General features: G+C 34.2%; 2 protein-coding genes across 5 annotated transcripts in view; one reads left to right on the top strand and one right to left on the bottom strand.

Moving 5' to 3' along the window:
• LOC129951113 (serine-rich adhesin for platelets) overlaps positions 1-20,479 on the top strand; it is a 50,351-nt gene extending 29,872 nt beyond the window's left edge. For all 4 annotated transcript variants that reach the window (XM_056063127.1, XM_056063126.1, XM_056063125.1 and 1 more), the window contains one exon: positions 16,656-20,479. In XM_056063127.1, the coding sequence (XP_055919102.1) occupies positions 16,656-19,937 (3,282 nt within the window). In that variant the 3' untranslated portion in view covers positions 19,938-20,479. The remainder of the gene's footprint in view (positions 1-16,655) is intronic.
• On the bottom strand, positions 1,186-3,337 carry LOC129951114 (uncharacterized). Its single transcript, XM_056063128.1, has 2 exons — positions 2,973-3,337; positions 1,186-2,870 (listed from the first exon to the last, which is right to left on the bottom strand). Exons 1-2 carry the CDS (start codon positions 2,985-2,987, stop codon positions 1,263-1,265), a joined length of 1,623 nt encoding a protein of 540 aa, XP_055919103.1. The 5' UTR covers positions 2,988-3,337; the 3' UTR covers positions 1,186-1,262.
• Positions 20,480-24,991: the final 4,512 nt, after the last annotated feature.

The following is a 24,991-nucleotide window of genomic DNA, read 5'->3' as shown; positions in this document are numbered from 1 at the left end:
TTACAAACAAGAAAGAGTCAACAAAGCTACCGTAGATCTCTTTACTTGCAAGAAGCTAATGGTAATAAATGCGACTTAAGACCCACAATTACGCATACGGCATTATGACCGATCTTAATGTACGATGTAAGAGTATGATGGATTGCTTTACAAAAAGCTATAAACCACGACAAACTAAATAAAGTCCAACATTCAGCTTCCCTTTGTATAAGCGGATCGTTTAACACGCAGTAGGTTAACAACAAATTAGCGTATCCGTAATTCTTAAATCATATAGACTACCATCCCCTAATTCGACAAAAACTTCCAGATATTTCTGAAAGGATAAAGCATTCCTGGAAGACGAGTCAATCCACTTTTACACAGATAGATCAAAAACAAATAAAGAAGTTAGTGGAGGTGTGTACTTTGAACGACTGAAATTAAGTCTCCTTTCCGCCTTCTCAGTTGGACCTTTTGGCAATAAAAGAAGCATTGTACTGGCTTGAAGCAAACGTTATATCAAAGATAGTCAGACCGCTTTTATATCTCCGTCCCTACAAACTCTATAACAGTCAATAACTATCGATCATCTTTAATGGAGATGGCACAACAGTTCCTTTGCTTGGTGTCGGGTCATAAAGGCATTTAGAAAAGGTGCTTGGAATCTCTAAGCAGATCGCTTATAAGCTAGGCGTATTCCAAATGACTTTTGCAGAAGCTTTATGGATCTGTACCTCCTCTGTACATGACCTGCTCTACCTAAAAAACGCAAGGCTTACCTAGAAGAATTCTTCTATAACGATCTAAACGATCTCAATCATATTAACATAATCAGTTTTTCACGTTTCGTAAGGGACTCAAAATGATTTCATTGAGCTAAGAAGGAAGCCTCAAGATTCATGTTACATTACATTGGGCCATTAAACTGGCCTAAGTGGGTCCTACTAAGTTACGAACAGCCACTTCAACTTTACCTAACCTATTATCCGCAACTTTTTATCTATCTGGTTGTATTTTTGTTTTTCGTAAAACCTAGTATAAGGGATTTAAGATTAAGTGAAAACAAAGTACCGTAAAAAGAAGTTCAAAATTTATAGAGAAACATATATTTCTGTGAGAAACATTAAATCACAATAAAATGAGAGTTTGGAGTAGATAAAAAAAAAATCGACCAATTCAAAATTTAAAATACCAACACTTTATTTTCATTTACAACATTAATATTTATTTTCCCTGTGGAAAAATTTTACTGGGTAGCTTTACAAATAAACTCTTTAGACTCAATACGGTCTGATTCTTATATTCTCATTTTGTTTTAATAGCCTCGTTTCGCGGCATCGTCGCATTTTAGACTCATCCGCACATTTTGTTGTTATGGCCATTCGAACTTCTTTTGCAGTGGCAATTGTTCGACTCGTTACTAGATCAACCAAATCGGCAACTATTTTTGTGTCCAATGGTTTCTTCTCCGGATAGTTAAGATCTAAGAAAGCCGGCGATGGTCTGCCTGTTAGGCTATGTGTTGCTAAAAAGTCCCGATCAAATAGGGTCATGAGGATTTTTCTTGTTATCGCTGGTGGTGTTTGCTCCCAATCGACCTTAGCCCATTCGGTTTTCAAAATTGTTGTTCCATTGGGTCCGATGATGAGTCTGGAGTCATCATAAGGACATGGGATTGGATAATTTTTATTGTATTTTTTATCATCACCCAACCCATTGGTCCATGGTTTTGGTTTGTATATGGGCAAAGGTCTGTTTCCATTACTACTTGGCAGGTATTTTTGTACCGATGTCTCCGCTGGGGTAGAAATTTCCGTTAGTCTGTTGAATGGCTTAAGTTGTGTATTACTATTGGGTACACTTTTTGACACTTGGGTGTTAGATAATGATTTTGAAGATTTTTTGGATTTTTTCTTAGATTTTTTTGAAGAATGTGTTGATTTTTCATACACATTTATGCCTCTTCTCATGAGTTCTTCCATTCGTGTTTGGGTTCGATTTATAAATGAAAAGATTCCAGAAATTCGAGTTGCTATTTGCTGCAGTCCTTGCCTTGTGTATCGTTTTTTGGATTTACTTTTTTCAACTATTGTTATTTCATGATTGTTGTCATCATCGTCAGTGAGAATTTCAACATAGGATTCATCTATTACGAGATTTGACTCCTCGTAGTCCATTTCTGATGTTGGTTCGTCATAGCTAGATTGGTAATCATGCTCTTTTCGTTTCAACGACAAATCCTCGGGCACTAACTCTGATTCTTGATTAGGTGGGCAATGAGACCGATCGAATGGCAACTGTTCTACACATTTTTTTGGTTTAAGTAGAGCATTTACTCTCAGTTGATTTAATTTGGCCAAGATGAGGGTTGATAGTGATGCTTTGTTAGCTGAAGCGTTCGATATTTCATGTTTAATATATTCTTCAATTGTTTGTTTGAGATTGTAAGCAAAATGAATTAGAGTTGAAGCGTCATAGGTAAATCCTTTTTGATAGTTATTAAAATGAACGTTTGGGTTATGTGAAAAGTTTTCAAGTGCTGTTAGAGATTCTGCAATTTCTGTTAGTTTCTGAGCATCTTTGGTCGATTTTGGTGATAAATTTTCCATTTCCAGTAGTGCTACAGTGTTTTTGGCTAAAATTTGCATTTGCTCAGTTGAATATTCGTTTGTATCAGAGAAATTAACTCTGGGAGGAGTGTTATCATATTTTGTAGGTGTTGATTTCTCTGATCCCATTGATGATGGCGATGGGGGATATTCGAAGGTTATAAGAGGTTCATTGATTAAGTTGACGTTTAATTCGTTTACGTCTGATTGTTGTGCATTTGATTGTGGTGTTGTATTTGCTTGAATCTGATACTCCAGAAGCTGTCGCTTTCGAAAGTGCTACAGGGAAAGAAAAAAACAACAGTTAAATAAATATTTAGTTTTAAATTTATATTTAAATATGTATCAATTTTCTTGGATCCATAAAGTATTAGGTCTTACCATGGGGGCTGCCATATTTTTGAGAGTTTGTCTTCTACTTCCGTTCTTATGTCCTATCACTCTTAATTCATTGACTCGATTAGTGGCGTTAAAATATTCCGCTTCCTTTAAATAGGATTATTTTTGTTAACACCAGAGTTTTTGTCCCTTTTTCCTTTCAGCTGTATAATCCCAGTTTAATGTTGAAATGAATATGATATTCTTTTTTAAGGTGCTAAATAATTTATATTATGTGTGTCTTTTTAAGTTTCTAGCAATTTTATTGCTTTGCAGAAGATATATTGCGAATGTGTAAGTTGATCTAATAACCTTTGGCTTTAGTATCCTTTCCTTTTGGTCCTTTCTACCTGTTAAAGTCTGATGATTGTTTCTGCGAATTTTGCAAAATATGAAATGTATGTGAAAGAAAAACAATTAGGCGAATCATATTTTGTGCGAGTAAGAAATTTTATGGCTGTTACTTAGAAAGGTTATGTTGTGATTATTTTTTAAAGGCTGTGAAAAAGGATGTGAGAATTATGAAGATTATTTCATATCATTCAATAAAATAAAAACCGTCAAAGAAATCGAAGCAGGTATTTTAAAATCGCGCATTAACTTGTTTGTATATTTTAATTAGTTCGACCTTCATTATTGAGAAAACAATAAATAATTTTCGCATGGATTAGTAAACTAGAAGAAAAATGCAAATTATAAAAAGTGTTTTCTGTATACCTAAGAATTTCGAAGTAACTTATGATTTCTAGTTGCAGTGGCATACATTTTCTTTTGATCTTTTTGAGAAAGGCTAATAAAAGTTAAACAAATTATTGGATCTACTTTATATCCAATTGAATTACTAATAACCGTTGATAGCTTAAAAATATAACTTTCTATTTGTAGGTAGATAGCTTTTCCTGTGACTATTATCAAGTCTAATCTTTTCAGACTTTTGATTAACAGATTTTTGCTTTTCAAATCAAAGAAATAAGTTTCATTGGAATTAGGTTTCAGCTTTTGCGTTTGTTTGGTTTTCATCAATTTTAAGTGATATAGAAAATTTGTATCATGGATAAAAACTGTTCTGATTAAAATCAAGCATTTTAGGTTCGATTTTTATTAAAAGCATAACCAACAGATGGGTATTAAAAAGAAGATGAAAAATGATTTTGTCGTCAATTATAAAATCAGAGATCGGTTCATTAAAAAATTAACTGAAACAGAAGTTCTTGTTTACATAAATTAGTTTTTTACGTGAACAATTCTGAAACTCTTGCTTTATTTTGATATCAAACATAACAAATTTAATTTTCTCAATCGCTTTTAAATCTTAAAACTAAATTTTTGAATTATGAAAACTAATGCCGCACTTAATTATTGGTACACAACACACTAAAGTCTTTTTTTAAAACCCTTACAAACCTTTTATGTTGTTCAATTACTAATTACCAATTCCAGTTTCATAGAAACTATTTGAATTAATTTATATTAAAACAAAGGTTTAAGAAACAAGTACAACATTTTTATGAAAGTTAAAAACGATTTAAAAATAACAAGCTTCGGCAAGAACTTCTGTTTTATAAAAGCAGAGAACACTGGTCGACGAAATACCGTTATTTTTTCTGTTGCACAAAAAAAAGAATACTTTATTTAAAGGATTAAGATGTCCCAAATAAAGATCTCGCTTTAATATTCTTTAAAATTAAAAGATAATGTATTGACTAATGTATTATGTGTATTGGAAAAATTAGGTTTTCCTTCGGCTTTTTTGGTCACTTTGATCGTTGCAATGAAACAAGGTTGTTGCATTAGCTTTTCCACGTTTCTCAGGGGAACTTTATTACACATGAAATATAAAACACATAGTACAATATTGTGGACAACAAGAATAAGAAAAAACTTACAATTTAATAATTAAATTTTAAAAAATGTAAAAAAACACTTCTAATTAAGAAGTTCAGTCTATAACTACAAAAAAAAAAAAAAAAAAAAACAAAGATAAAACTCTTATGAGGAAACAAGTGAGCAGTATACAGATGATTTACTCTGTGTGTCTTGCTTCCGATTCATATTGTTTTTGTTGTTCAGGATGTAGAGCGTTACGAGCGTATATCGCTTAGAGGTATGTTTTTCCGTTTGAAGAACTTTGACACCATCGAAATCCGGAGAATGACCTTTGTCTATTGAATGGGCCGCCAATGCGGTTTTAGCCAGGTTATTGTTTCTGATGTCAGACTTGTGGTTGGACAGTTTTTGGCGCAAGAATTGTTTGGTGGTTCCGATGTAGCAAAGGTTACATGTTTCGTCAGGTTTACCTTTGCAGTTTATTTTATAAATGACGTCAGTGCGTTTATCTCTGTCTATTTTGGTCTTTAGTTTGGTGAAAAGGTGTCTAATTGTCTGGTTAGATTTGAAAGCCAATCGGACGTCTTGGATGTTTTTGTTGACAACTTGCTTAAAACTTTCAGCCAATTTATGAACGTAAACAATGCTTTTGAAGTATCCTTTGTTGTTATCCTCACTTCGTTGTTTAGCGCGTCTGCATTGTTGTTGTAAAATTAAGCCACGAATAATTGCTGGCGGGAAACCGTTGTCGCTTAAAATTTTGGTCACATTTTGATGGTATTTGAATGGTGGAATCTTTCGTCACTTAACGTGAACACTTTGTTAATTATATTGGAAGCTGTGTTGAAGATTTTATGTGTTTGGCTTGGTTGGACCGGAAGTTGATCAGACGTCCTGATGCTGTTGGTTTTTGAAACCAATCAAACGACAATTGAGTGTCCATACGGTGGATTTTGACATCAAGGAACGATATAGAACTGTTATTTTCGTTTTCAACAGTGAACTGTAGTTTGGAGTGCAATCCGTTCAGGATCAATAATAAGTCTGCGACTTTATATTTGTCCATAACCGCAAATATGTCATCAACATATTTCACTATAAAATTTGGCTTTGCGTTACATCCAGTTAAGCATTCGTCAAGTAAAACGTCGGGAAAAGCTAATGTAACAACCTTGTTTCATTGCAACGATCAAAGTGACCAAAAAAGCCGAAGGAAAACCTTTTTTTTTTAATATTCTTCTTTCACATCAGGTTTTAAAAATATGTCCCTTTAAAAATACTCAAAACAACCAAAAATGGGTTCTTTAAGCCTAACATAAAACTCGAAATATCTTTTAACAATAAATTGTATAATGGTTTTAAAAAGTACAAATCTTTCTCTTTAAATTCTCATAAGTTAAGAGTCTTTATTTTAATCAGAAGTAATAGTTTTGAAAAACATGTTTTGGACTTAATTTTTAATGCTGACTCTAATTTTAACTATTTGCTCTACTTTTAAAAATATCCGTTTTGGACATTATTTTTTTATATTATAAGAAATTGTTAAAAAATATTTTTTAGACAATAGATTCGGTTCAAGAACAAAACTAACTTTCAAACCGTTTTGCCTTTTTCTGTTGAAAACCCTTTAAGCTGTTTAATGGTTTAGCGTTTCTTTTAGATTTTTATAAGGCAGATGAAATCTTACAACCTTTAAAGTTTTTTTTTTTAATTTTTATTTTATATAAATAAATATTTCAACTGAATATTGAAAAAGAGGATTATAGAAAACCATCTCGAATTTTATTGTAAAGAAGTTACTTCATAAATGTAGATAGCCTCAAAAAGCCTGAAGTGATACGTGATAAGTGATTCATTTTGGAATCGGATTTGAATTAAGGCCACCAAATCCCATTAGATAACTGCAATTTTAAAACCAGTAAGAAAAATCTTGTCGACCAGTGCAATCTATTTGACTAAAATTGAGTACATTTTGTGGTAACTTCACATCCAATATTTTGACATTCTTCCTTTTACTCCTGTGTTTGATGTTTGATTGGATTTAGGTCAGGAGATTGTGGTTAATGGAGATTTGTTCCTGGCCATATTATTAGACGCATTGCAGAATTTTTATGATTATTAGCTTATGCGCAATATTTTGAACGTTCAAAAATGGATATATGTTTACATTTGTATACAAGAACACCGAACAGTGGAATAAATCTTTACATCGTTTTGGAGAAAGTAAGATTATTTTACTTGATATTTCAAAGGCATTTGATAGAGTTTGGCACGAAGCTCTCTTATCGAAAATGAGTGCATTTGGTATTGATGAATCCCTTCTTCGTTGGGTTAAAAATTACCTTTCGGACCGTTCAATTCAAGTAGTCTTGGACGGGTTCAAATCTGATATCCACAAAATAAACGCTGATGTGACCCAGGGCTCCGTTTTGTCTCCGACACTTTTCCTTATTTTTATAAATGATCTTTTGTCTGAAACTTCTAACCCACTAAATTGTTTCGCCGATGACAGTACCCTCAGCGTTTGATATTCGTTTCTAGATTCTCATCCTTGTTCTTCGGATGTGGACTACCAAGGGCAGCGTATGATGAGCTCATTAAATTCTGATCTTGACTGCATAGTCCAATGGGGAATCAAAAACCGTGTAGAATTTAATGCTTCGAAAACTCAATGCTGTCTACTGTCACAAAAGCGTAACCTTTCCCCTATGCCACTATCCATGAGTGGTACTTGCATCGAGGAGACTGAACAGCTTTCAGTCTTAGGTATGTGCATTACAAACCACTTGTTGTGGAGTGATCACATATTTGACATCGCCAAAAATGCTGCTAAGTGTTTAGGTTTTCTTCGAAGGTGCAAGAAGTTTTTTACTCCTACTGATCTGGCTATAATCTATAAAGCCTATATTCGTCCGAAACTCGAGTACAATTCCCATATCTGGGCAGGTGCTTCTATAACCTACTTGAGTATCCTAGACAGAATTCAAAAGAGAGCTCTAAAGATGATGGTGACCGTTTTATAACTGAAACTTTTGTATCTCTCGAGCACCGTCGTAAGGTTTCATGCCTGTCATTATTTTATCGTTACTCTCATAAACAATGCTCTAATGAAATAGCCAGTTCCATTCCTCCCCTCAAACAATTCAACCGTAATACCCGTTCCTCTAGGAATGCTCATCAGTTTACCCTTGAGCCTAATTTCGGACGTACTGCAAAGTACAGAGATTTTTTCTTCAGTCGCACACGAATGTGGAATGCTTTACCAGACTCAATGTTTCCCACTCATTACAATATGCAGACATTCAAAACCAATGTGCATCGGTATCTCCTTTCTAATCCTATCCTCCCTTCTTAATTGCTCGCACTGTGATTTATCATGATAAGGGTATTCATATCCCCTTGAGTGCGCGTAAAAAAAAATACAAGATGGAGCTCCATGCCACACAGTCCGGTCCATAAAAACTTATTTGAGGGAAGAAAATATCCCTCTGTTGGACTGGCCGGGAAACAGCCCTGATATGAACCCAATTGAAAACATGTGAGAGCTGATGACGAGGAAAGTAGCTAAAGATGCGGTCACTTATTGAAAGAGTTTTTCACGTGTGGAATCACCACCCACAAATGCAGGAAACAGGCAAATCATGCATTGACAGTATGCCGCGCAGAATTAAGGCTCTTATTAAAGCAATAGGAGGTTCATCAAAATATTGATTGAAAACAAATTACAAAAATAAAAACAAAAACAAAAAAAAACTGAAAATTTTAATTTAAAAAAAAAAAAAATCTTTAAATCTGTTGCTTTATTTCTAGGAAGTAGTTTATATTCTGCATACAAAATATTTTAAATGCATTACAATATTCGAAAACCTGATTAAAAAACTGGAAATTAAGATTTTGCATAAAATCTAAAGTGCGTCTAATAATATGGCCAGAAACTGTATAAATATGGTATTCTTTTATATTACATACTCGTACGTCGTGAGTTTTACTTTTGGGGCTTTTCTTGTACCGTAATTTTAACAATTGCGTGAGAGATTAAAATTTTAGAAAATTCTTGTTTAAACGTTTATATAAATATCTCTAATAATGTTCAAACGAATCTCTGCACTTGGCAGTACGCTCAAAGTTGGGCTCAATATTGACCAAGGTTTAATTAAGCTGCAGCAGCACTAGTCCAGAGATGGGAGTTATACTCTATAAGAGGAGAAAAAATTCTTGCATCGCCTTAGGAAACTCAAACATCTTGCGGCTTGTTTGGCGACATTGCGTATGTGGTTGGTGGCACACATAGCGAGAATATCGAGATTTTCAGTCTCATTGATGCAAGTGCCATCCATGGGTAATGGCAAGGGGGTATATCTCGCTTTAACGATACAAGATAGCATTAAATTCCACGCGGTTTTTGTTCTCCATTTTACAATGCTGTTTATTTCGGAATTTAATGAGCTTATCGTATTTTGTTGTTGAAGCCTGTCCAAAATGTCGTCAACGAAAACCAACTCATTTACATCTGCAGCAGTCATGCATCCCCACAACATAGCTCTTCCGCGACCATGTTTCGCTGTTATTTGTTGTAAAGCTGTGGTAGATTTTCTAGACACGGTTATATAAGTTCATCAATAAAAGAAGACTTGTTTTGGCTTAAAGAAAAAGTCATATCAACATCTGATATACGTACGTATTTTCTCTGATAGTCAGGCCGCTATCAAATCTCTGGACTCTGTCTCTAGAAACTTGATGGCACAACAGTTGCATATTTTTTTTTACTTTATTTTAAATGAAGACTTAAAGCTAACAATATATATCCACCTTTACTGGGTGCTGGTCTATAGAGACATTCCAGGAAATTGTAATGCCGGCTTTTCTCGCCAGAAATGGTAAAGTTCAACCCATTCTTCCACGTTTGTTTAATGCTAGCATAACAATCGCTATGAATAATGCAAACATCAGATGGTATATAATCACCACATGTCAGGTCACAAAAAACATCTGGAATACACTAGATTTAAAGCGATCAAGGTGCTTGCTATGTAAGCAGATCGCATATAAGCTCTATATTCGCTGTCATAACCGGGCACTGTCTAATAGCCAACCGGATAGGCGTATTCTCAAATGACTTTTGTAGAAGCTGTATGGATAAGGAAGAGGAGGAAGCAGTTCATCACCTCCTCTTTACCTGACCTACTCTTGCTCAAAAACGCAAGACTTACCTAGGAGAATTCTTCTATAACGATCTATTAACATAATCAGTCTCTCACGTTTCGTAAGCGACTCAAACTTGTTTAATTGAGCTAAGAAGAAAGCCTTAAAATTCATGTGATATCTTAATGGGCCATTAAACTGGCCTAAGCAGGTCCTACTCCATCACAGACAGCCACTTTAACCAACACTAATCCTCTATACGGTCATCAAACCGGAAATCAGTGAATTTGCCCTAATCTGCCATCCCAAGTTCATATTTGACTTTATTTTTTTGGTTCACTTTTGAAATATAGATTTTCGTCTTGTTACTCGATTATTGTGACCAATCACTTATTCTAATGGGATGAACTTTGTTTCCCAAATTCTTATTCCAACTTCAGCTTAACTTTGCATTAATGTAATTTTTGGATTTGTTTTAACTTTCCGGACAATTGTATTGCATTTATGAGAATCAAAGACCCAAAGAAGAATTGTATGCTTGTGACTTTTTTAGCAACCGATACACCCTTCCGCCTGTGTACGAAGCTCCAGATAGTTTATCGGTTTATATCCATTATTTTGGTAGATTGGTTTTGAATTTACTAAATGTATACCCTTTTTTTGCAGTAATGTTAGATTTAAGGACATTTTTTAAATAACAATCAAGGTGTTTTTTATTGCGTTAATTATTTTATTTCTTTGGATATCTCCAAATAGTAGTTGACAAAAATAAATGCATTTGGTGGCAAATGAATACAACCATCAAAGGGAAAAACTGAACAAAACCACACATATTTGTAAATGCTTAATATTGAGCTTAAAGTTTGAATATTGTGGTGGGTAAATAATTAAGCGCAGCACCGTAAAACTGGCCCTTTTATATTGGAGCAATATATTATATATTTTTTTTCGAAGGACATCAACACATAAAACACTTTTAGAAATAAAAGCTAGATAGGGCCGACTACACCATTAATTAGAGCATTAAAGTGTAATCGTTTAAGTTTTTAGTAAAAATGATAATAAGGTTTCTCTTATTTAAACAATTTATAAAGATTAAAAGAGAATAAAATGAGTGGAACACACTTTTAAGAGAACAGAACCGGCGCAAAAAAAAATTAAAATAGGCAATCGAGTCTAATCACTGTTAAGGTACATATTTTGTTCTAATTGATAATTTGATAAGTTTGTCTTATAAATTATATACGAATATTGTTAATGTGAGGATACAAAATAGCTAAACACCGCGATGAACACAAATTTATAGTATACAATCCTCCGTGCTTTATTAGTGACAATTCACCTTATTCAATTTAATTAGAAACCAGCTTTGCTGATTAAGTTTCATATAAATAATTTAAGTAGAATTTATTCACGAATTAATTATTTTAGTTTGAACTTTTTTGTAAAACTAATTTCGAACTCTTTCTACATAGTTAAATATGGTACACAATTTTATTGAAAATAAAGATTGTAACATAACTGATGGCTTGAAAGTTAGACTATTTACTTATTGCCTAACGGATCAACCTTATGTGCGACTTTCTGTGAATGTAATATTGTACATGTGTGTTTGTTCACATATTTAAGTATATAAGTTCTGAGAGCAATGTGAAACGTTTATTTTATTTAAGTTTGAGAGTGAGTACTTTTCTCATATTTTATTTGTTCAAGAAAAAAACATTTGTTATATTTTTTCAAGAAGTTCATTAGTTTAATTTATTCTTCTCAAATCGAAATCACTTCTTTATTTTCTAATGAGTACAGAGTGTTGTGAAAAATATTTTTAATTCGTTTATTAAAAAATAATTTTGTTAAACAAGTCAACAAATATATTTCTCATTTTTTATCTATGTAAAACATTTTCAACTGTACACACAGTTCTTAAACTCCGCTGTTAAAATGTTTTTGTTGGTCTTTTTAACAGAAGTGTCATTGTTTGGTTGATGTAAAGTGATAAAATTAATTAAGGGAAGACTTTCCCTAATAGCCGAATTTAGTGGCCATTTTTTTACTTTGAAGATAGATATAAATTTACTGTTTATTCAAAGCTTAATGAAATATTTGTATTAATTCAATATATTGAAATCCTTGTTAGTAAGTCTTTGCTTTAATGCAATTAATTACAAAAAGGTGATTTTTGCACAACAGTACCCGGGCCATTTTGATCTAGTATCCGACTATCTTTATTTTATTATGTAAAGTTAAATTTACATTTTAAGGCGTTTTATTGTTCGTAACTTATCTAAACAACAAATAGGTTAGGTTAGGTTATAGTGGCTGTCCAAGATGGAAACGGACACACTTAGGCCAGTTTAATGGCCCATTGTGATACCACATGAATCTTGAGGCTTCCTCCTAAGCTCAATGGAACCAGTTAGAGTCCCTTACGAAACGTGAGAGGCTGATTATACTGATATGATTTAGATCATTTAGATCGTAAAAGAAGAATTCTCCTAGGTAATTCTTGCGTTTTCGAGCTAGAGCAGGGCATGTGCAGAGAAGATGAAGAACCGTTTCTTCCTCTTCCTCGTCCATACAGCTTGTGCAAAAGTCATTTGAGAATACGCCTAGTCTCGTGGCGTGCTTTCCTATTAGACAGTGTCCGTTAGTGTTATGACACCTATTATCGAGCTTATATGCGATCTGCTTAGAGAGAGCAAGCACCTTGAACGTTTTAAATCCAGTGTTGGCCAGATGTTTTTTGTGGCTTGGAATGAGAGACTTAATTTCAGTCGTTCAGAGTACACACCACCACCAACCCCTTCTTTGGTTTTTGAGCCATCTGTGTAAAAATGGATTGACTCATCCTCCAAGAATGTCCTATCCTCCCAAAAAGATTTGGTAGGTTTAGAAATCTGGAAATTCCTGTCGAATTGTAGTTGGGGTATGGTGTAGTCTGTGTGCTTTGAAATTGATTCTAAGTACCTTAGAATTACGGAGTGGCCAATGTTGTTGTTAGTCCACTGCGACGAAGCATTGAGGCGAATAGCAGAGCTTGCAGCTATGTGTTTGCTAAATATGTCAAGAGGTGTAAGGTAGAGCAAGGTGTCCAGTGCTGCAGACGGGGTCGTGCGAAGCGATCCGCTTATACATAGGCAGGCTGAACGTTGGACTTTATTTAACTTATCTCTGTTTATACCTTTCTCTAAAGCAGTCCACCATACTGCCACACCGTACGTTAAAATCGGTCTGATTACCGATGTGTCAATGCGTGATTCTGGGCTATAAACCCCATTTATTACCAATAGCTTTTTTGCAAGAAAAGAGAGCTACAGCAGCTTTTTTGACTCTTTCCTGTACGTTGCGTTTCCAATTTAGTTTTTTGTCTAAGACAAGACCTAAGTATTTGGCCTCGTCTGAGAATTTTAATTGGATTCCTTTAATGTAAGGAGGGTTGACAAATGGAATTTTGTATCTCCTCGAAAATAAGACCAGATCGGTTTTGTGTGGGTTAACACCCAGTCCACACCGATCAGCCCAGAGTATTAGTCTGTCCAAGGCATTTTGTAAGAGTTCTTTTAGGATATTAAGATGCTTTCCTGAAACTGCTAAAGCAACGTCGTCCGCATAGGCTATCACTCTGAAACCCTCCGCATCCAGACTAGTTAGGATTTCATTCACCACTAGGTTCCAGAGGAGAGGGGATAGAACACCACCTTGCGGTGTCCCTCTACTAACGAATCGTCTGCTAGAAGAGTTGCCCAGTTTTGAGTTAATTATTCTGCAGCATTAAATGAATTAACTCCCGAAGCGAACTCTCTACATTTAGAGAAGTCAGTGCAGATGTGATTGCAGATGTGTCCACGTTGTTAAAGGCACCTTCGATGTCAAGGAAAGCAACCAAAGTGGACTCTTTATGATGGAGGGAATATTCGATGGTGCGTACTAAAGTGTGTAACGCTGTTTCCACCGATTTACCTTTACAGTAGGCATGTTGAGACGAAGACAGAAGTCTTGTATCGATACGTGCCCTTAAATGGATATCAATCAATCTTTCCAGGGTCTTAAGAAGGAATGATGATAGACTTATAGGTCGTAGATCTTTAGGATTGACTTGGGAGCATTTACCTGCTTTAGGTATAAAAACAACTTTAACTTATCTCCATGCCGAGGGAACATGGACCAGGTAAAGACAGGTGGTAAAAATTGCCTCAAGGATTGGTGCAATTATATCAGAAGCCTTTTGTAATTCGACTGGTATTATACCATCTGGTCCTGCAGCTTTAAATGGTTTCAAGGTGTGGAGAGCCCATTGTAGCTTATCCTTTGTGATTAGACCTTGTGGATATGTTGAATTTGAACTTGAATGTATAAATCTGTTGCAAGTTTCGGTAAGAGAACTACCAGGAAACAACAAATAAGAGCACATAGTTTGTGTTCTAGTTTCCGCCCACCTAGCCGTACTTTAGCACACTTGCTTCCAGTTTGGTTCTATTTAGTAAACGGCTACTATTTGATATAAATAATCGAAGTAACGTCTGTCGATGGTGACGTTTTGACCGAGATGTCGGTGTTGTAAGTCCTCTCTTGATGTTTTGCCTCATTAACAGTTAAACCCATTTTTGCCGCCTCCGCCTCAATACTCACAAAAGTCCCATTGGTCTTAGATTCCTCATCAAATTGTAACTTTTATACAAATGACCAAAAATAGCAATTAACATAATTATTGCCGACAAAGTGAATTAAATGAATGTTGGAAAGCTTATTTTAAGTGCACTCTTTCAATCGGTTATGGTAGTCTTAATTCAAATCTGTCTTAGTCTTGATTCAAATCCGACTTAAAAATTACTCTATAACGTAAAGTTTTTGAGGTCTTACTTTTTAAAATTCTAAAAAAATACACTATCCTTTTGACGCCATCTAAATTCGCTCAGCATCATATTTTTCGATTAAATTTTTTTCCAAACTTATAATTCCTTTCTTCGAAATTCAGTTGCAATATTTATAATACTTCATAAAATGGTTCAGAAATCTCCTTAAGCTGTTAGTTTTCTAGTATTTTAAATAAATTTGAAAGAAACGCTGAACCCTTTGTGCTAAAAACGGTTTTAACAGAAAAATTCGAAATGGATTGAAAGTGTTTTTCGTTCTTGAAGTTGTTAAAACTATACAAATAATGTTAAAAAGTGGGTACTTTTAAAACTTGAGCATATATTTAATTTTTTTTTCCATGTGTAGATAATAACTAATGAGAATTTCCAGAAACTAAAAAGATACTAAAAGGATTTAAATTATATCTGGAAGAGAAAGATTTGAACTTTGCAAAATCATCATACAATTTATAGTGAAGGGATATGTTGAGTTTTAATTAAGCTTCAAAAAAAAAATACGTTTTTGGTTGTGTTTAGCATTTTTAAAGGTGATATTTTAAAATCCTGATGTGATAGAAAAATTCAAAGACGAGGTTCCAATTCAGGACATCTTAAAAGTACTGTTTTGTTTGTGAAACAAATACACTTCATCTCATATTTATAACTCTCGTTTATTGGCACATATTAGACCAGGCCTAATTAGTATAGTTAATTTTTTTTTTTTTTTATTATCCGATGGAAATCTTCAAAAGACACTCGGTAAGAATCGGTACCGAGTAGTGTGGGACTCTTACCGCACTAAAACCACCGGTGAATCAGGACCAATCTATGAAAGATCGACAAATGATTTTTATTTCTTAATTTTTAAATCGCATTGGGGGAAGTTTAAGGTTATAACACTTTCCCGTAGCTTTTAGCCCATCAGCTCATGAGGCTTGGTTCTTCTTAATCTCCGAACATTGTCTCGTACATTTAATACGGTCTCCATTTCAGAGTTAGTATGACTTTGCAGTCGCTGATTGTGTGATACAGCGTGTTTCTTAACCACTTCTGTAACCATTTCAATTTGAAGGTCACGATGTAGATCGCTATTTCTTATATACCAAGGGACATTTATTATTCCACGAAGGACCTTGCTTTGGAATTTTTGGATGGGTTCACCATTTGTTTTCTTTGTACAGCCCCATAGTTGGATGCCATATGTCCAAACGGGTTTCAATACTTACTTATATAACATTAGTTTGTTCTGGATAGATAGGTCAGAGTTCTTTCCTATTAACCAGTACATTTTTCTGTACTTCAACTTTAGTTCTTCTCTTTTCTTTTTGATGTGTTCTTTCCATTTAAGCTTTGCATCCAAATTCATTCCAAGGTATTTGGCGGTATTGGAGTAAGGTACTTCTGTACTGTTTATAAAAATTGGAACATTGTTTATGTTTTTGTTTGTAAAGTTTATATGCGTCGATTTTGTTTCGTTTAATTTGATACGCCATTTGTGCGTCCAATCACTAACTTTATCGACTTCATTTTGCAATTTTTGTGTAGCCTTCGTAACGGATTTATCTGGCACCAATATTGCAGTATCATCAGCCCCTTCGTTTTTTTTTTCTAATTTTCACACCGTGTTTTTGGCATATTAAATGGATACAGAACCCTTGGAGTGTGTTCTACAACATTTTGGGATGTTTTTTCTTTCGTCAAAATCAAAGGAAACACAAAGTTGTGTGTTAGCGTTTTAGCCAACCACTGATCATAATAATAGTGCACATAATCAATCCAATCTAGTATTATAAATTTCATAAAAAAGCAAATTTGTTTATTTATAATTACTTACAAAATTCTTAATAAAATTCTTTTATTACAGGTACAACTTGTGCTTAAACAAGTCTCCCCGCACTTTCATAATAATGATGACAGAAGTGACACCGCACTGCTTCGCCAGCACAAAATTCATAACAACCACGTGAATAGCTTAACAACACACAATGCCAATAAGCTTACCTATGAATCATCGTCGCCAATACCAACATCAAGTAAAAGTGGCGATCCAACTTTTGATGCTTTTCATAATTTAATACAACATCCAACAATAGAACGAAGTAGAAAACCAACAAGTATGCCACCATTTGCACCGCCACACGGCGGTAATAATAGTGGCGGTATTGCTGGTGGAAGTAGCAACAATATGCATCTAAATCACAATATGCAAATGCGCCATCAGCAGCAACAACAATTGCAACAGAAACGCAGTAGTGAACCAACGCCGTCCGTAAATCCCGAATTAATAAACCGATCAAATAATAAAAATCACAATAGTAGTAGTCATCATCTACAACAACAACAACAGCAGCAACAGCAACAACAACAATTGCTACAGCAGCATACCCACCTCCATCATTATCAGCATCACCAGCACCACGAACAGCAGCAGCAGCATCAGCAACAGCAGCAGCAGCAACAGCAAATTGTGCTGAATGCACCGAAGCAATCGTCACAACAACAAAACAGCAGTAATATCCATAATACGAGCAGTAATAGCAATAGCAGTAGTAGCAGCAGCATTAGCAGCCAGTCGACGTCTTCATCGTCTTCAGCTGGCGTGGAAGGCGGTGGTGGCGGCAATGAGGAGGACTGGGAATCCGGTGAGTCTTCCAAAACTACTTCCACTTCTACTACCTTTACCACTACAACAACTACTACTCCTACCACAACTTCATATTTTCCATATAAACGTTTAGTAAGTCAGCCTGATGATGATGATGATAGAAATTCAAATAAAATAAAAAATAAAAATAAAAACAAGAAACAAGATGATGATAGTCATAGTGGTGTGCCCCTGATCAGTTCTCATAGTACCACAAGCACCACTACCACGACAAAATCTTCAGCCAATGCAGACATAATCACCAACACTATTACCACAACAACAACAACAGCCATGAGCCACAAATGCGGCCATCCTTTCCCCACTTTTCCACTACAATCCTCATCACCGTCGTTGGTGTCAAGTTTAAAAACGCTTCACGAAGAAAAGATGCCACCTACACCGACACCAACACAAAAATTCGAAGAAAGCCTTCCATTTTCAATTCCCTTACCTCTGCCAGCTGCTCCGTACCCATCATCTTCAAATGGTCTCAATCTAGCCTATCCAAAACTTAACATCACCCAAACAATACCACCACCACCGGCGGCAACGCCTATTAAATCTCGTCACTTAAATTTCTTTCATAGAAAATGCCACGAAACACCGTGCTTTTCCGACACTTGCATTCAGATAAAGTCTCCTACGACTACAACGATGACGACGTCCACAACGACCACCATCACTCCTACAAAATGCACAACAGCCCGTGACAAATTCCTCAAACTCATCAATAGTCAACGTTTTAAAGCAAAAGCTATTAGCCCGGCTCTGGGTTCAAGTCTGGCCATAAATTGTGCTGGCGGTGTTTCTTCTCCAGCAGCACAAACTCAGCAACTCCTCAAGAAAAAGAAAGTCAAAAGTAAACAAATTCCACCGACAAAGAAAACTTTTCAATGGCTTCAAAGTTACTTCAAAGTCGATCCGGATTTTCACGAGAACCTCTCGCAGCAAACGACCATACCGATGATGGGCCGACGCAACAGTGCGAGTAGTGTTACTGGTCGTATACATTTGAATTCCATCGGTAGTGCTGCAAGCGGAGGAGGAACAAGAGCAGGCTCTGTAGAAAAGGGTGGTCTACTCCTGGAGTCTATAGAGGATGATTTACATTTTGTTGGCATTGGTTCAAAAAACCGCCTAGACAAGGCTAGTTTAGAAGGTGGTGGTGAGGCTTCCATTGTAATGGAATATCGCTTCAGAGCACCCACAAATGATAGCGCTGAATTGAATACAATATTACTTGGCACCTCACCCGCTAACAAGGCTATCCGTAATATTGTTGATATAGGAACACAGCTAAACCCATTAACTCCCGCTAGAAATTTGGAATTCACATATGGCAATCGTGAGTCAAAAAACCATCAGCCATCACCTTTAGATGGAAACTTAAAATGCAATGCAAGCTCCTCTCATCTATTCTCCAGTGATGATCAAAAAGCGTCAAAGGGTAGCAATAATAATTTAATGCATGATCTATGTGTTCCCTATTCGAATATGTATTTAGAGTCCGAATTAGAAAACAGTGCTGCAAACACTGAGTACAATCACGATGGCTACTACTCATCCAAATGTGATAATCAATTGAGTCCTAAAAACTCTTCAAGCAAATGTCCTCGTTCCCACTCGGATATTCTCGATCTCAAGCCGGCCATAACACATCAAATGCTCCTGCGGCAAGTGGAGGAGCATTTGTTGCCTACAACAAGTGCCGCCGCCACAAAAAAAAGTGATGGAATTGTGATTGCCAAGCCAATCGACTCTCAATCGATTGGATTCAATTTAGAAACAGTTTCTCCTCCTTCTGCTTCTGTTTCTTCTCCTTCTTCTTCTTCTTCTTGTCCTTCTCGTTCTCCTTCTATTTCTTCTGTTCCTGCTTCCAATCCCAATCCCAATCAAATTCAAAATCCTCCTGATGAAGATTGCGATGTGTTCGATTCATCGTCGACCTTTAAAGCAACTCCAGCTAGGCGGAAAACATATGTTGATTCCGTTCTCAATTTAACGATAATTAAAACCGATAACTCAGAAACGTGTGGCGCTGGTAGTTGTGGTGATGTTGGTGATTATAACGACAGCTGCTGTACAAGTGAAGTTGCCTCACGTAAACCCAAAACTGGTGGAAGCAGTAGCAGCAGCAGTGGCTACTGCTGCACCAGCGAGGGCAGCCAAAGTATCAGTTCGACCAGCAGCAGTGGTGTGGTGGATAACATAAGCAGCAGTAGCACCTCTTTTAGTTTAGAACGAAATAGTTTAGACGGTGGCAGCAACACTGTTATGGTTGTAGATTCAAAGAAAAAACTATCCCTTCCAACGCCTGAAATTGAGAAGGGTGCTGGTGAAATTGGTATAACGAACAATCGAAGCAGTAGTTATAGTTATAATCGTAATATTAATTTAAATAATAATAATCATAGCAATATTAGTACATTTTTAGAATCGACATCCATGCCGGCGTCGTCGTCGTTGTCATCGTCGAGTAGTAGTTCAATCGATAAATAACGACTAACATTTTTTAGTAGTTGGTTTCTTTTATTCGTTTTCGATTTCGTTTATATTTTTATAATTTTTTTTTTTAAGCCAATCCGTATCAACTACTGATTTATTATTAAAAAGAATAATTGTCTGTCTCTCTCATCCCATTATAATTATTTTCCTCTCTCACACTTTCTCCCCCCTTTTTCTCAATAAATAAATAAATAAAATTGAAATCAAAAAAATATATATTCTATATACAGAAACGAATTACATTGATTTTTATTTTAAGTTGTTTAATTAATAAAAATGAAAAAAAGAAAAAGAAGGCGAAAACAAAAATAGTTCGTTATTTTTTCTGTTGTTGTTTGTTTTATTATTAATTATTATCTTTGTTATTTAAATTTTCTGGATTTAGTGCTAAAAAAAAACAAACGTTTTCTTTTTTTGATGATTCTGTATACAAATTTATTATGATAAATATCTATTTTTTAAAAGAAAAAGAACACACACAATATTTTTGAGGAAGTTACAATAATTCAAAAAAAAAACAAAGAAATGTCATCTGTTTATATAGATTTTTAAAATTAACTAGTTTTGTAGTTATTATTATCATTATTATTATTATTATATTTTTAATTAATTTAATTGCAAACAAAAATTATAATTATGTATATTATATATGTTTAACTCTTTTAAATGTATTCTATGTAAAAACAAAACAAAAACAAAAATATCGAAAAGAAAACAAAAAACTCAAAACAAAATGTAATTTTTAAATAATTTTATCTCTTACATAAAATTAAATTTAATTTAAATTGTAAGTTTTGTGAATTGCTTCGGGGGTAATTTTATTTCAAATCATTTGTAAGAAGATGTACAAACACATTCTTTTTTTTCTAATTTAATTTTGACAATAATTTGAAAAAGAAATTAAAATGTTTATAAATGAACTTGTAACAGTTTTGATATAATTTGTATGTATATTATTTTTAATTTTTTTGAAAGATTTTATGATACACCTGCAGCCTTATTCTATTCTATTTTCAACTTTTCAATCGAAACCCGCTTTTAATTCAAATTCCACCTAGTGCGCTTATGACAAATATATATCATTGAGAACATGTTGTCGGTACCTTATTTGCTTTTATTTTATTTCGCTGTGGTTAAAATATTTTCGGAAGCGAGTAAATAAATAATTAGTCTGGCTGCAGAAGTAAATGTCAAGATTTTTAGATTCTTGTCTTCCATAAACAGTTTGAATATTTGTTCACTTTCCTTAATTGAAATCATATTATATAGAAAGTAGAGCAGAAGTTAAAATTGTTACTAATAACGTCCATTATTTTAAAAACAATGTACATATTTTGAAACAAAGTTCAAACCATGGAGAAAAACTAGATTTTTGAAAAATTATGTATATCAGGGTATTCAGGGCGATTCTGTTTTTGTTAAAGTTCAACACTGGTTAATTTACCCAAGGTTGACTTTTGAAAAAGCTAAGAAACTATAAGTTAATCAATTCTCCATTTTCTAAACTCTCCAAAATAGAAAAAGAAAGGGAAGCACACATATTTTTTTGTTTGGTTTTATTTATATGACCGCAATTAAAAAATAAAAATAAAAACACGATTGCAAAGCAAACAAATTCTTAGAAATTATCTTTATTTGTAAAGGCTAATAATGATAACACAATAATAATTCATTTTAAATGGATTTATTCAACATATTCTCCAAGATCTTAAACTCATTTGTTTATACATTTCCACCAAACTTACAGACATCGAAAGCAACAGGTCTTTTTTCTTTTGGCGTTGAAAATCGTTGTTCAGGGAATTCATTTTTGATCTACAAGAAAAAGTTACTTAGATGTCAAATCAAGGTTTCAATCAATTTTCCACATTTTACAAAATAATTTCAGCACACAATTGCTTGTAAAGGGGACTGATGGGATGGGATTCGCGGCGAATCGTTTTGCTAGCGAGTTTGCCATTTTTCAATAATTGCTTTCGCTTTCGCCTTTTTCGTTTTAAATTCAACCAATTAACGAATTCGAAGGCGAATTTGAAATGCCATATACCCTGGTTACAAGATGAGATCGAGGAATCGAATTGAGATTTCGATCCAGGTATATGGTGGCACTGAATCGAGTAATCGAATTCAAATGGTATCGAATTGACTAATGGGTTTTATTTGTGTGCGTACTGCTACGTCAATAAGTTTCAAATAAATTTCAAATTTTATAATAAAGCTCCCAACACAAAGACTAGCGCCAAATTCAATTCAGCTTAGAACCAAAAATACTCCATTTAAATGAAGACCAATAACTCGATTCCCCGATTCAGGTTTACAAACAAATTTTCTATTCGATTCACCTCTTTCAGTGGGATTGGATCGAGTAATCCTATCTTGATCCGATCCAGGTCTATACGGCGGCGCTAAATGTCTATACGGCGGCGCTAAATCCTGATTCAATTGGGATTAAATTCTCCTTGTAAACGCGGTAATAATGATTGGTGGCGAGTTGAAATCCGATAGCTTTTTTTTGGACGGATTCACAGGCGAACATTTTTTATTGTTATTCACTGTTCGATTTCGTGGATTCTTTCTTGTTGTAATAATAAAAAAATGTTAATTGGCTTTATTTTAATTTTCTTATAATTTATCCATAATCCAAAATAAAATATTTAATCTAAAAACAAAAACAAATTTTGTTTGGAAAGCTGTCAAATCACTGGAATATATTAAGAAAAAGTGAAACCAAAAGTCTCAAATCACTGGAATATGTAAAGATCTACTTTCTCTTCCCCGAGAATTCGTTGATAAGGAAATACGACGCGAGTCGAATTTGAAAGGTCGAATTGAAAACGATCTGCCGTGAAACTCATAATCAGGCCCAAGGATTCCGGAGTCACCATTGTACGTTCTTCAAGAATAAATCTTTTCTCGCTGTCATATTAGATATTCGCTTACCAAAATTTTGCATAGCAATTGGTTGAATTCACAAACTTCGTCACTGAGCGAAGTGATTACGGGTTTAAATTCGCTCTTTCACCTCAAACTTCGAATGATAATCCAGAGTAGTAATTCTCAAATATGAAAAACGTTTCACCTGGAGTGCGGAAATATAAAAAAACAACTATCAAATTATTCAATGTTGAATGCTGTTAAATTAATATTAAAAACTGGAAATCGTCAATCGAAAAATGACAGGCAGAGAATCTTATAGCTTTTCAAAATTTTAGGCTTGTAAGTTTTTAAGTTTAACCTTCTAGAATGGAAGTAACAATGATGAAAATGCTAAGTTTCCGACTCACCAAAACAATTTAGGGCCAACTTTGTGATTCGACTTTTATAAAAACATTAAATATGTATCACTAAAAAATTCTACACACATATGAATTTCTTAGCCATTCCAGTTCGAGGGTCGTTTGAAAAGTCCGTGCGAAAATAAAAACTGCTTAATTTTTTTGGATTAACCTTTTTTATTTTTCAACGTAGTCTCCTTTCATGCTTATACACTTCGTCCAACGCTGATCTAGTTTGTGGATCCCTTCCAAATAATAGGATTTGTCCAAGTCTGTAAATTAGCCATTGGACATATTGGGGAACAAATAATAGTCCGACGGAGCCAAGTCTGGAGAATAGGGGGGATGTGGAACGATTTGGAATCCTAATTCCAATAGTTTTGTCGTCGCAACTGCTGATGTATGAGCTGGTGCGTTGTCGTGATGGAAAAGAACTTTTTTGTGGGCCTTTCGTGAACGTTTCTCTTTCAGCTCGGTTTTCAAACGGTCCAATAGCAATGAATAATATTCACCTGTAATGGTTTTGCCCTTTTCCAGATAGTCGATGATCACCATATCATGGATTTTATCAATGATTCCTGGAGTTGTAACCTCAACAGGGCGTCCAAAACGTTCAGCGTCTGTTGTGCTCATATGGCCACTTCGAAAATTTTGAAACCACTTGTAAACTGTTCTCCCAGAAGGTGCGCAGTCACCATAATGTTTATCAAGCTTCTGTTTAGTCTCCTGAGGAGTTTTGCCTTTCATAATAATGTTTAATCAACACACGAAATTCTTTTTCGTTCATTTTTTTGACTTCCTCAATTCAAACGAATGTCAAACACAAACCAATAGACCGACCTTGCCAAAACTTGGTCTGTATTCTTTCAAGACATGCTACTGATTGTAAATAACCTCGTAGTGCCATCTGCCTGACTTTCCAATCCTCATAATAAGAACACAACTCTGAATCTCTCAAAATTAATATAAACATCTGTAATTTTTGTGTTGTTCTGTGATTCAAAAAGAAAAACATAGAAGATAATTATGTGGATTATAATATTTGAAATATTTTGTTTTTATTTAAAAGAGGAACAATTTAATTGTGTTTTTATTTTATGCGACCCATCGAAGCTTGAATTTAATTGCTTAGTTAATATTTCAGCAAATCTCTCTCTGAAGAATGAATAAAAAAGCACTTCATTCTCAAAGACCTCAAGAGCTAGAATCTAAAGTACTCTAAAATAAATTTCATGCGGAATGGACAAAGCAAATGAAAGATATTAACAAATAAGGCATTGAATTCAAAATGATTGACTTGTATTTCCATAGCCAGATTTAATCGAAATAATTTATGTAAATTTGAAAATCATACATACATAAACATATGTTCTTCGAAACAATCGGATAATGTAGACGATTTTAGTAAAACAAAATAAAAAAATAGAATAATAATTTCTTCCATCATTTTTATTACAAAATAGTAAAATTATCCCAAACCAATGAATCAATAGTAATTCAAAAAAAAAAAAAAACAATAATAAAACGAAAATAGGAGGTAAAAGAATTACAATATTATGTTATAATTTAAACAAAGAAACAATACAAATATTTTACTTCTCATACAATAAAATATTTTTTAAAAATTCGAGTAATAATTGGTGTTGATTTAATTATATTTATTTTGAATAACAGATACAAAATCTTAAGTAATAAATCAACAAACAATAAACAAATCCACATAAAAGGGTTAGACCCATCTTCATTATGAAAATACAGTTTTGTTTATAATTT

Source organism: Eupeodes corollae, chromosome 3 (genome assembly GCF_945859685.1).
Source record: "Eupeodes corollae chromosome 3, idEupCoro1.1, whole genome shotgun sequence".
Taxonomy (NCBI): Eukaryota; Metazoa; Arthropoda; class Insecta; order Diptera; family Syrphidae; genus Eupeodes; species Eupeodes corollae.
This window is presented reverse-complemented; position numbering and strand designations above follow the sequence as displayed.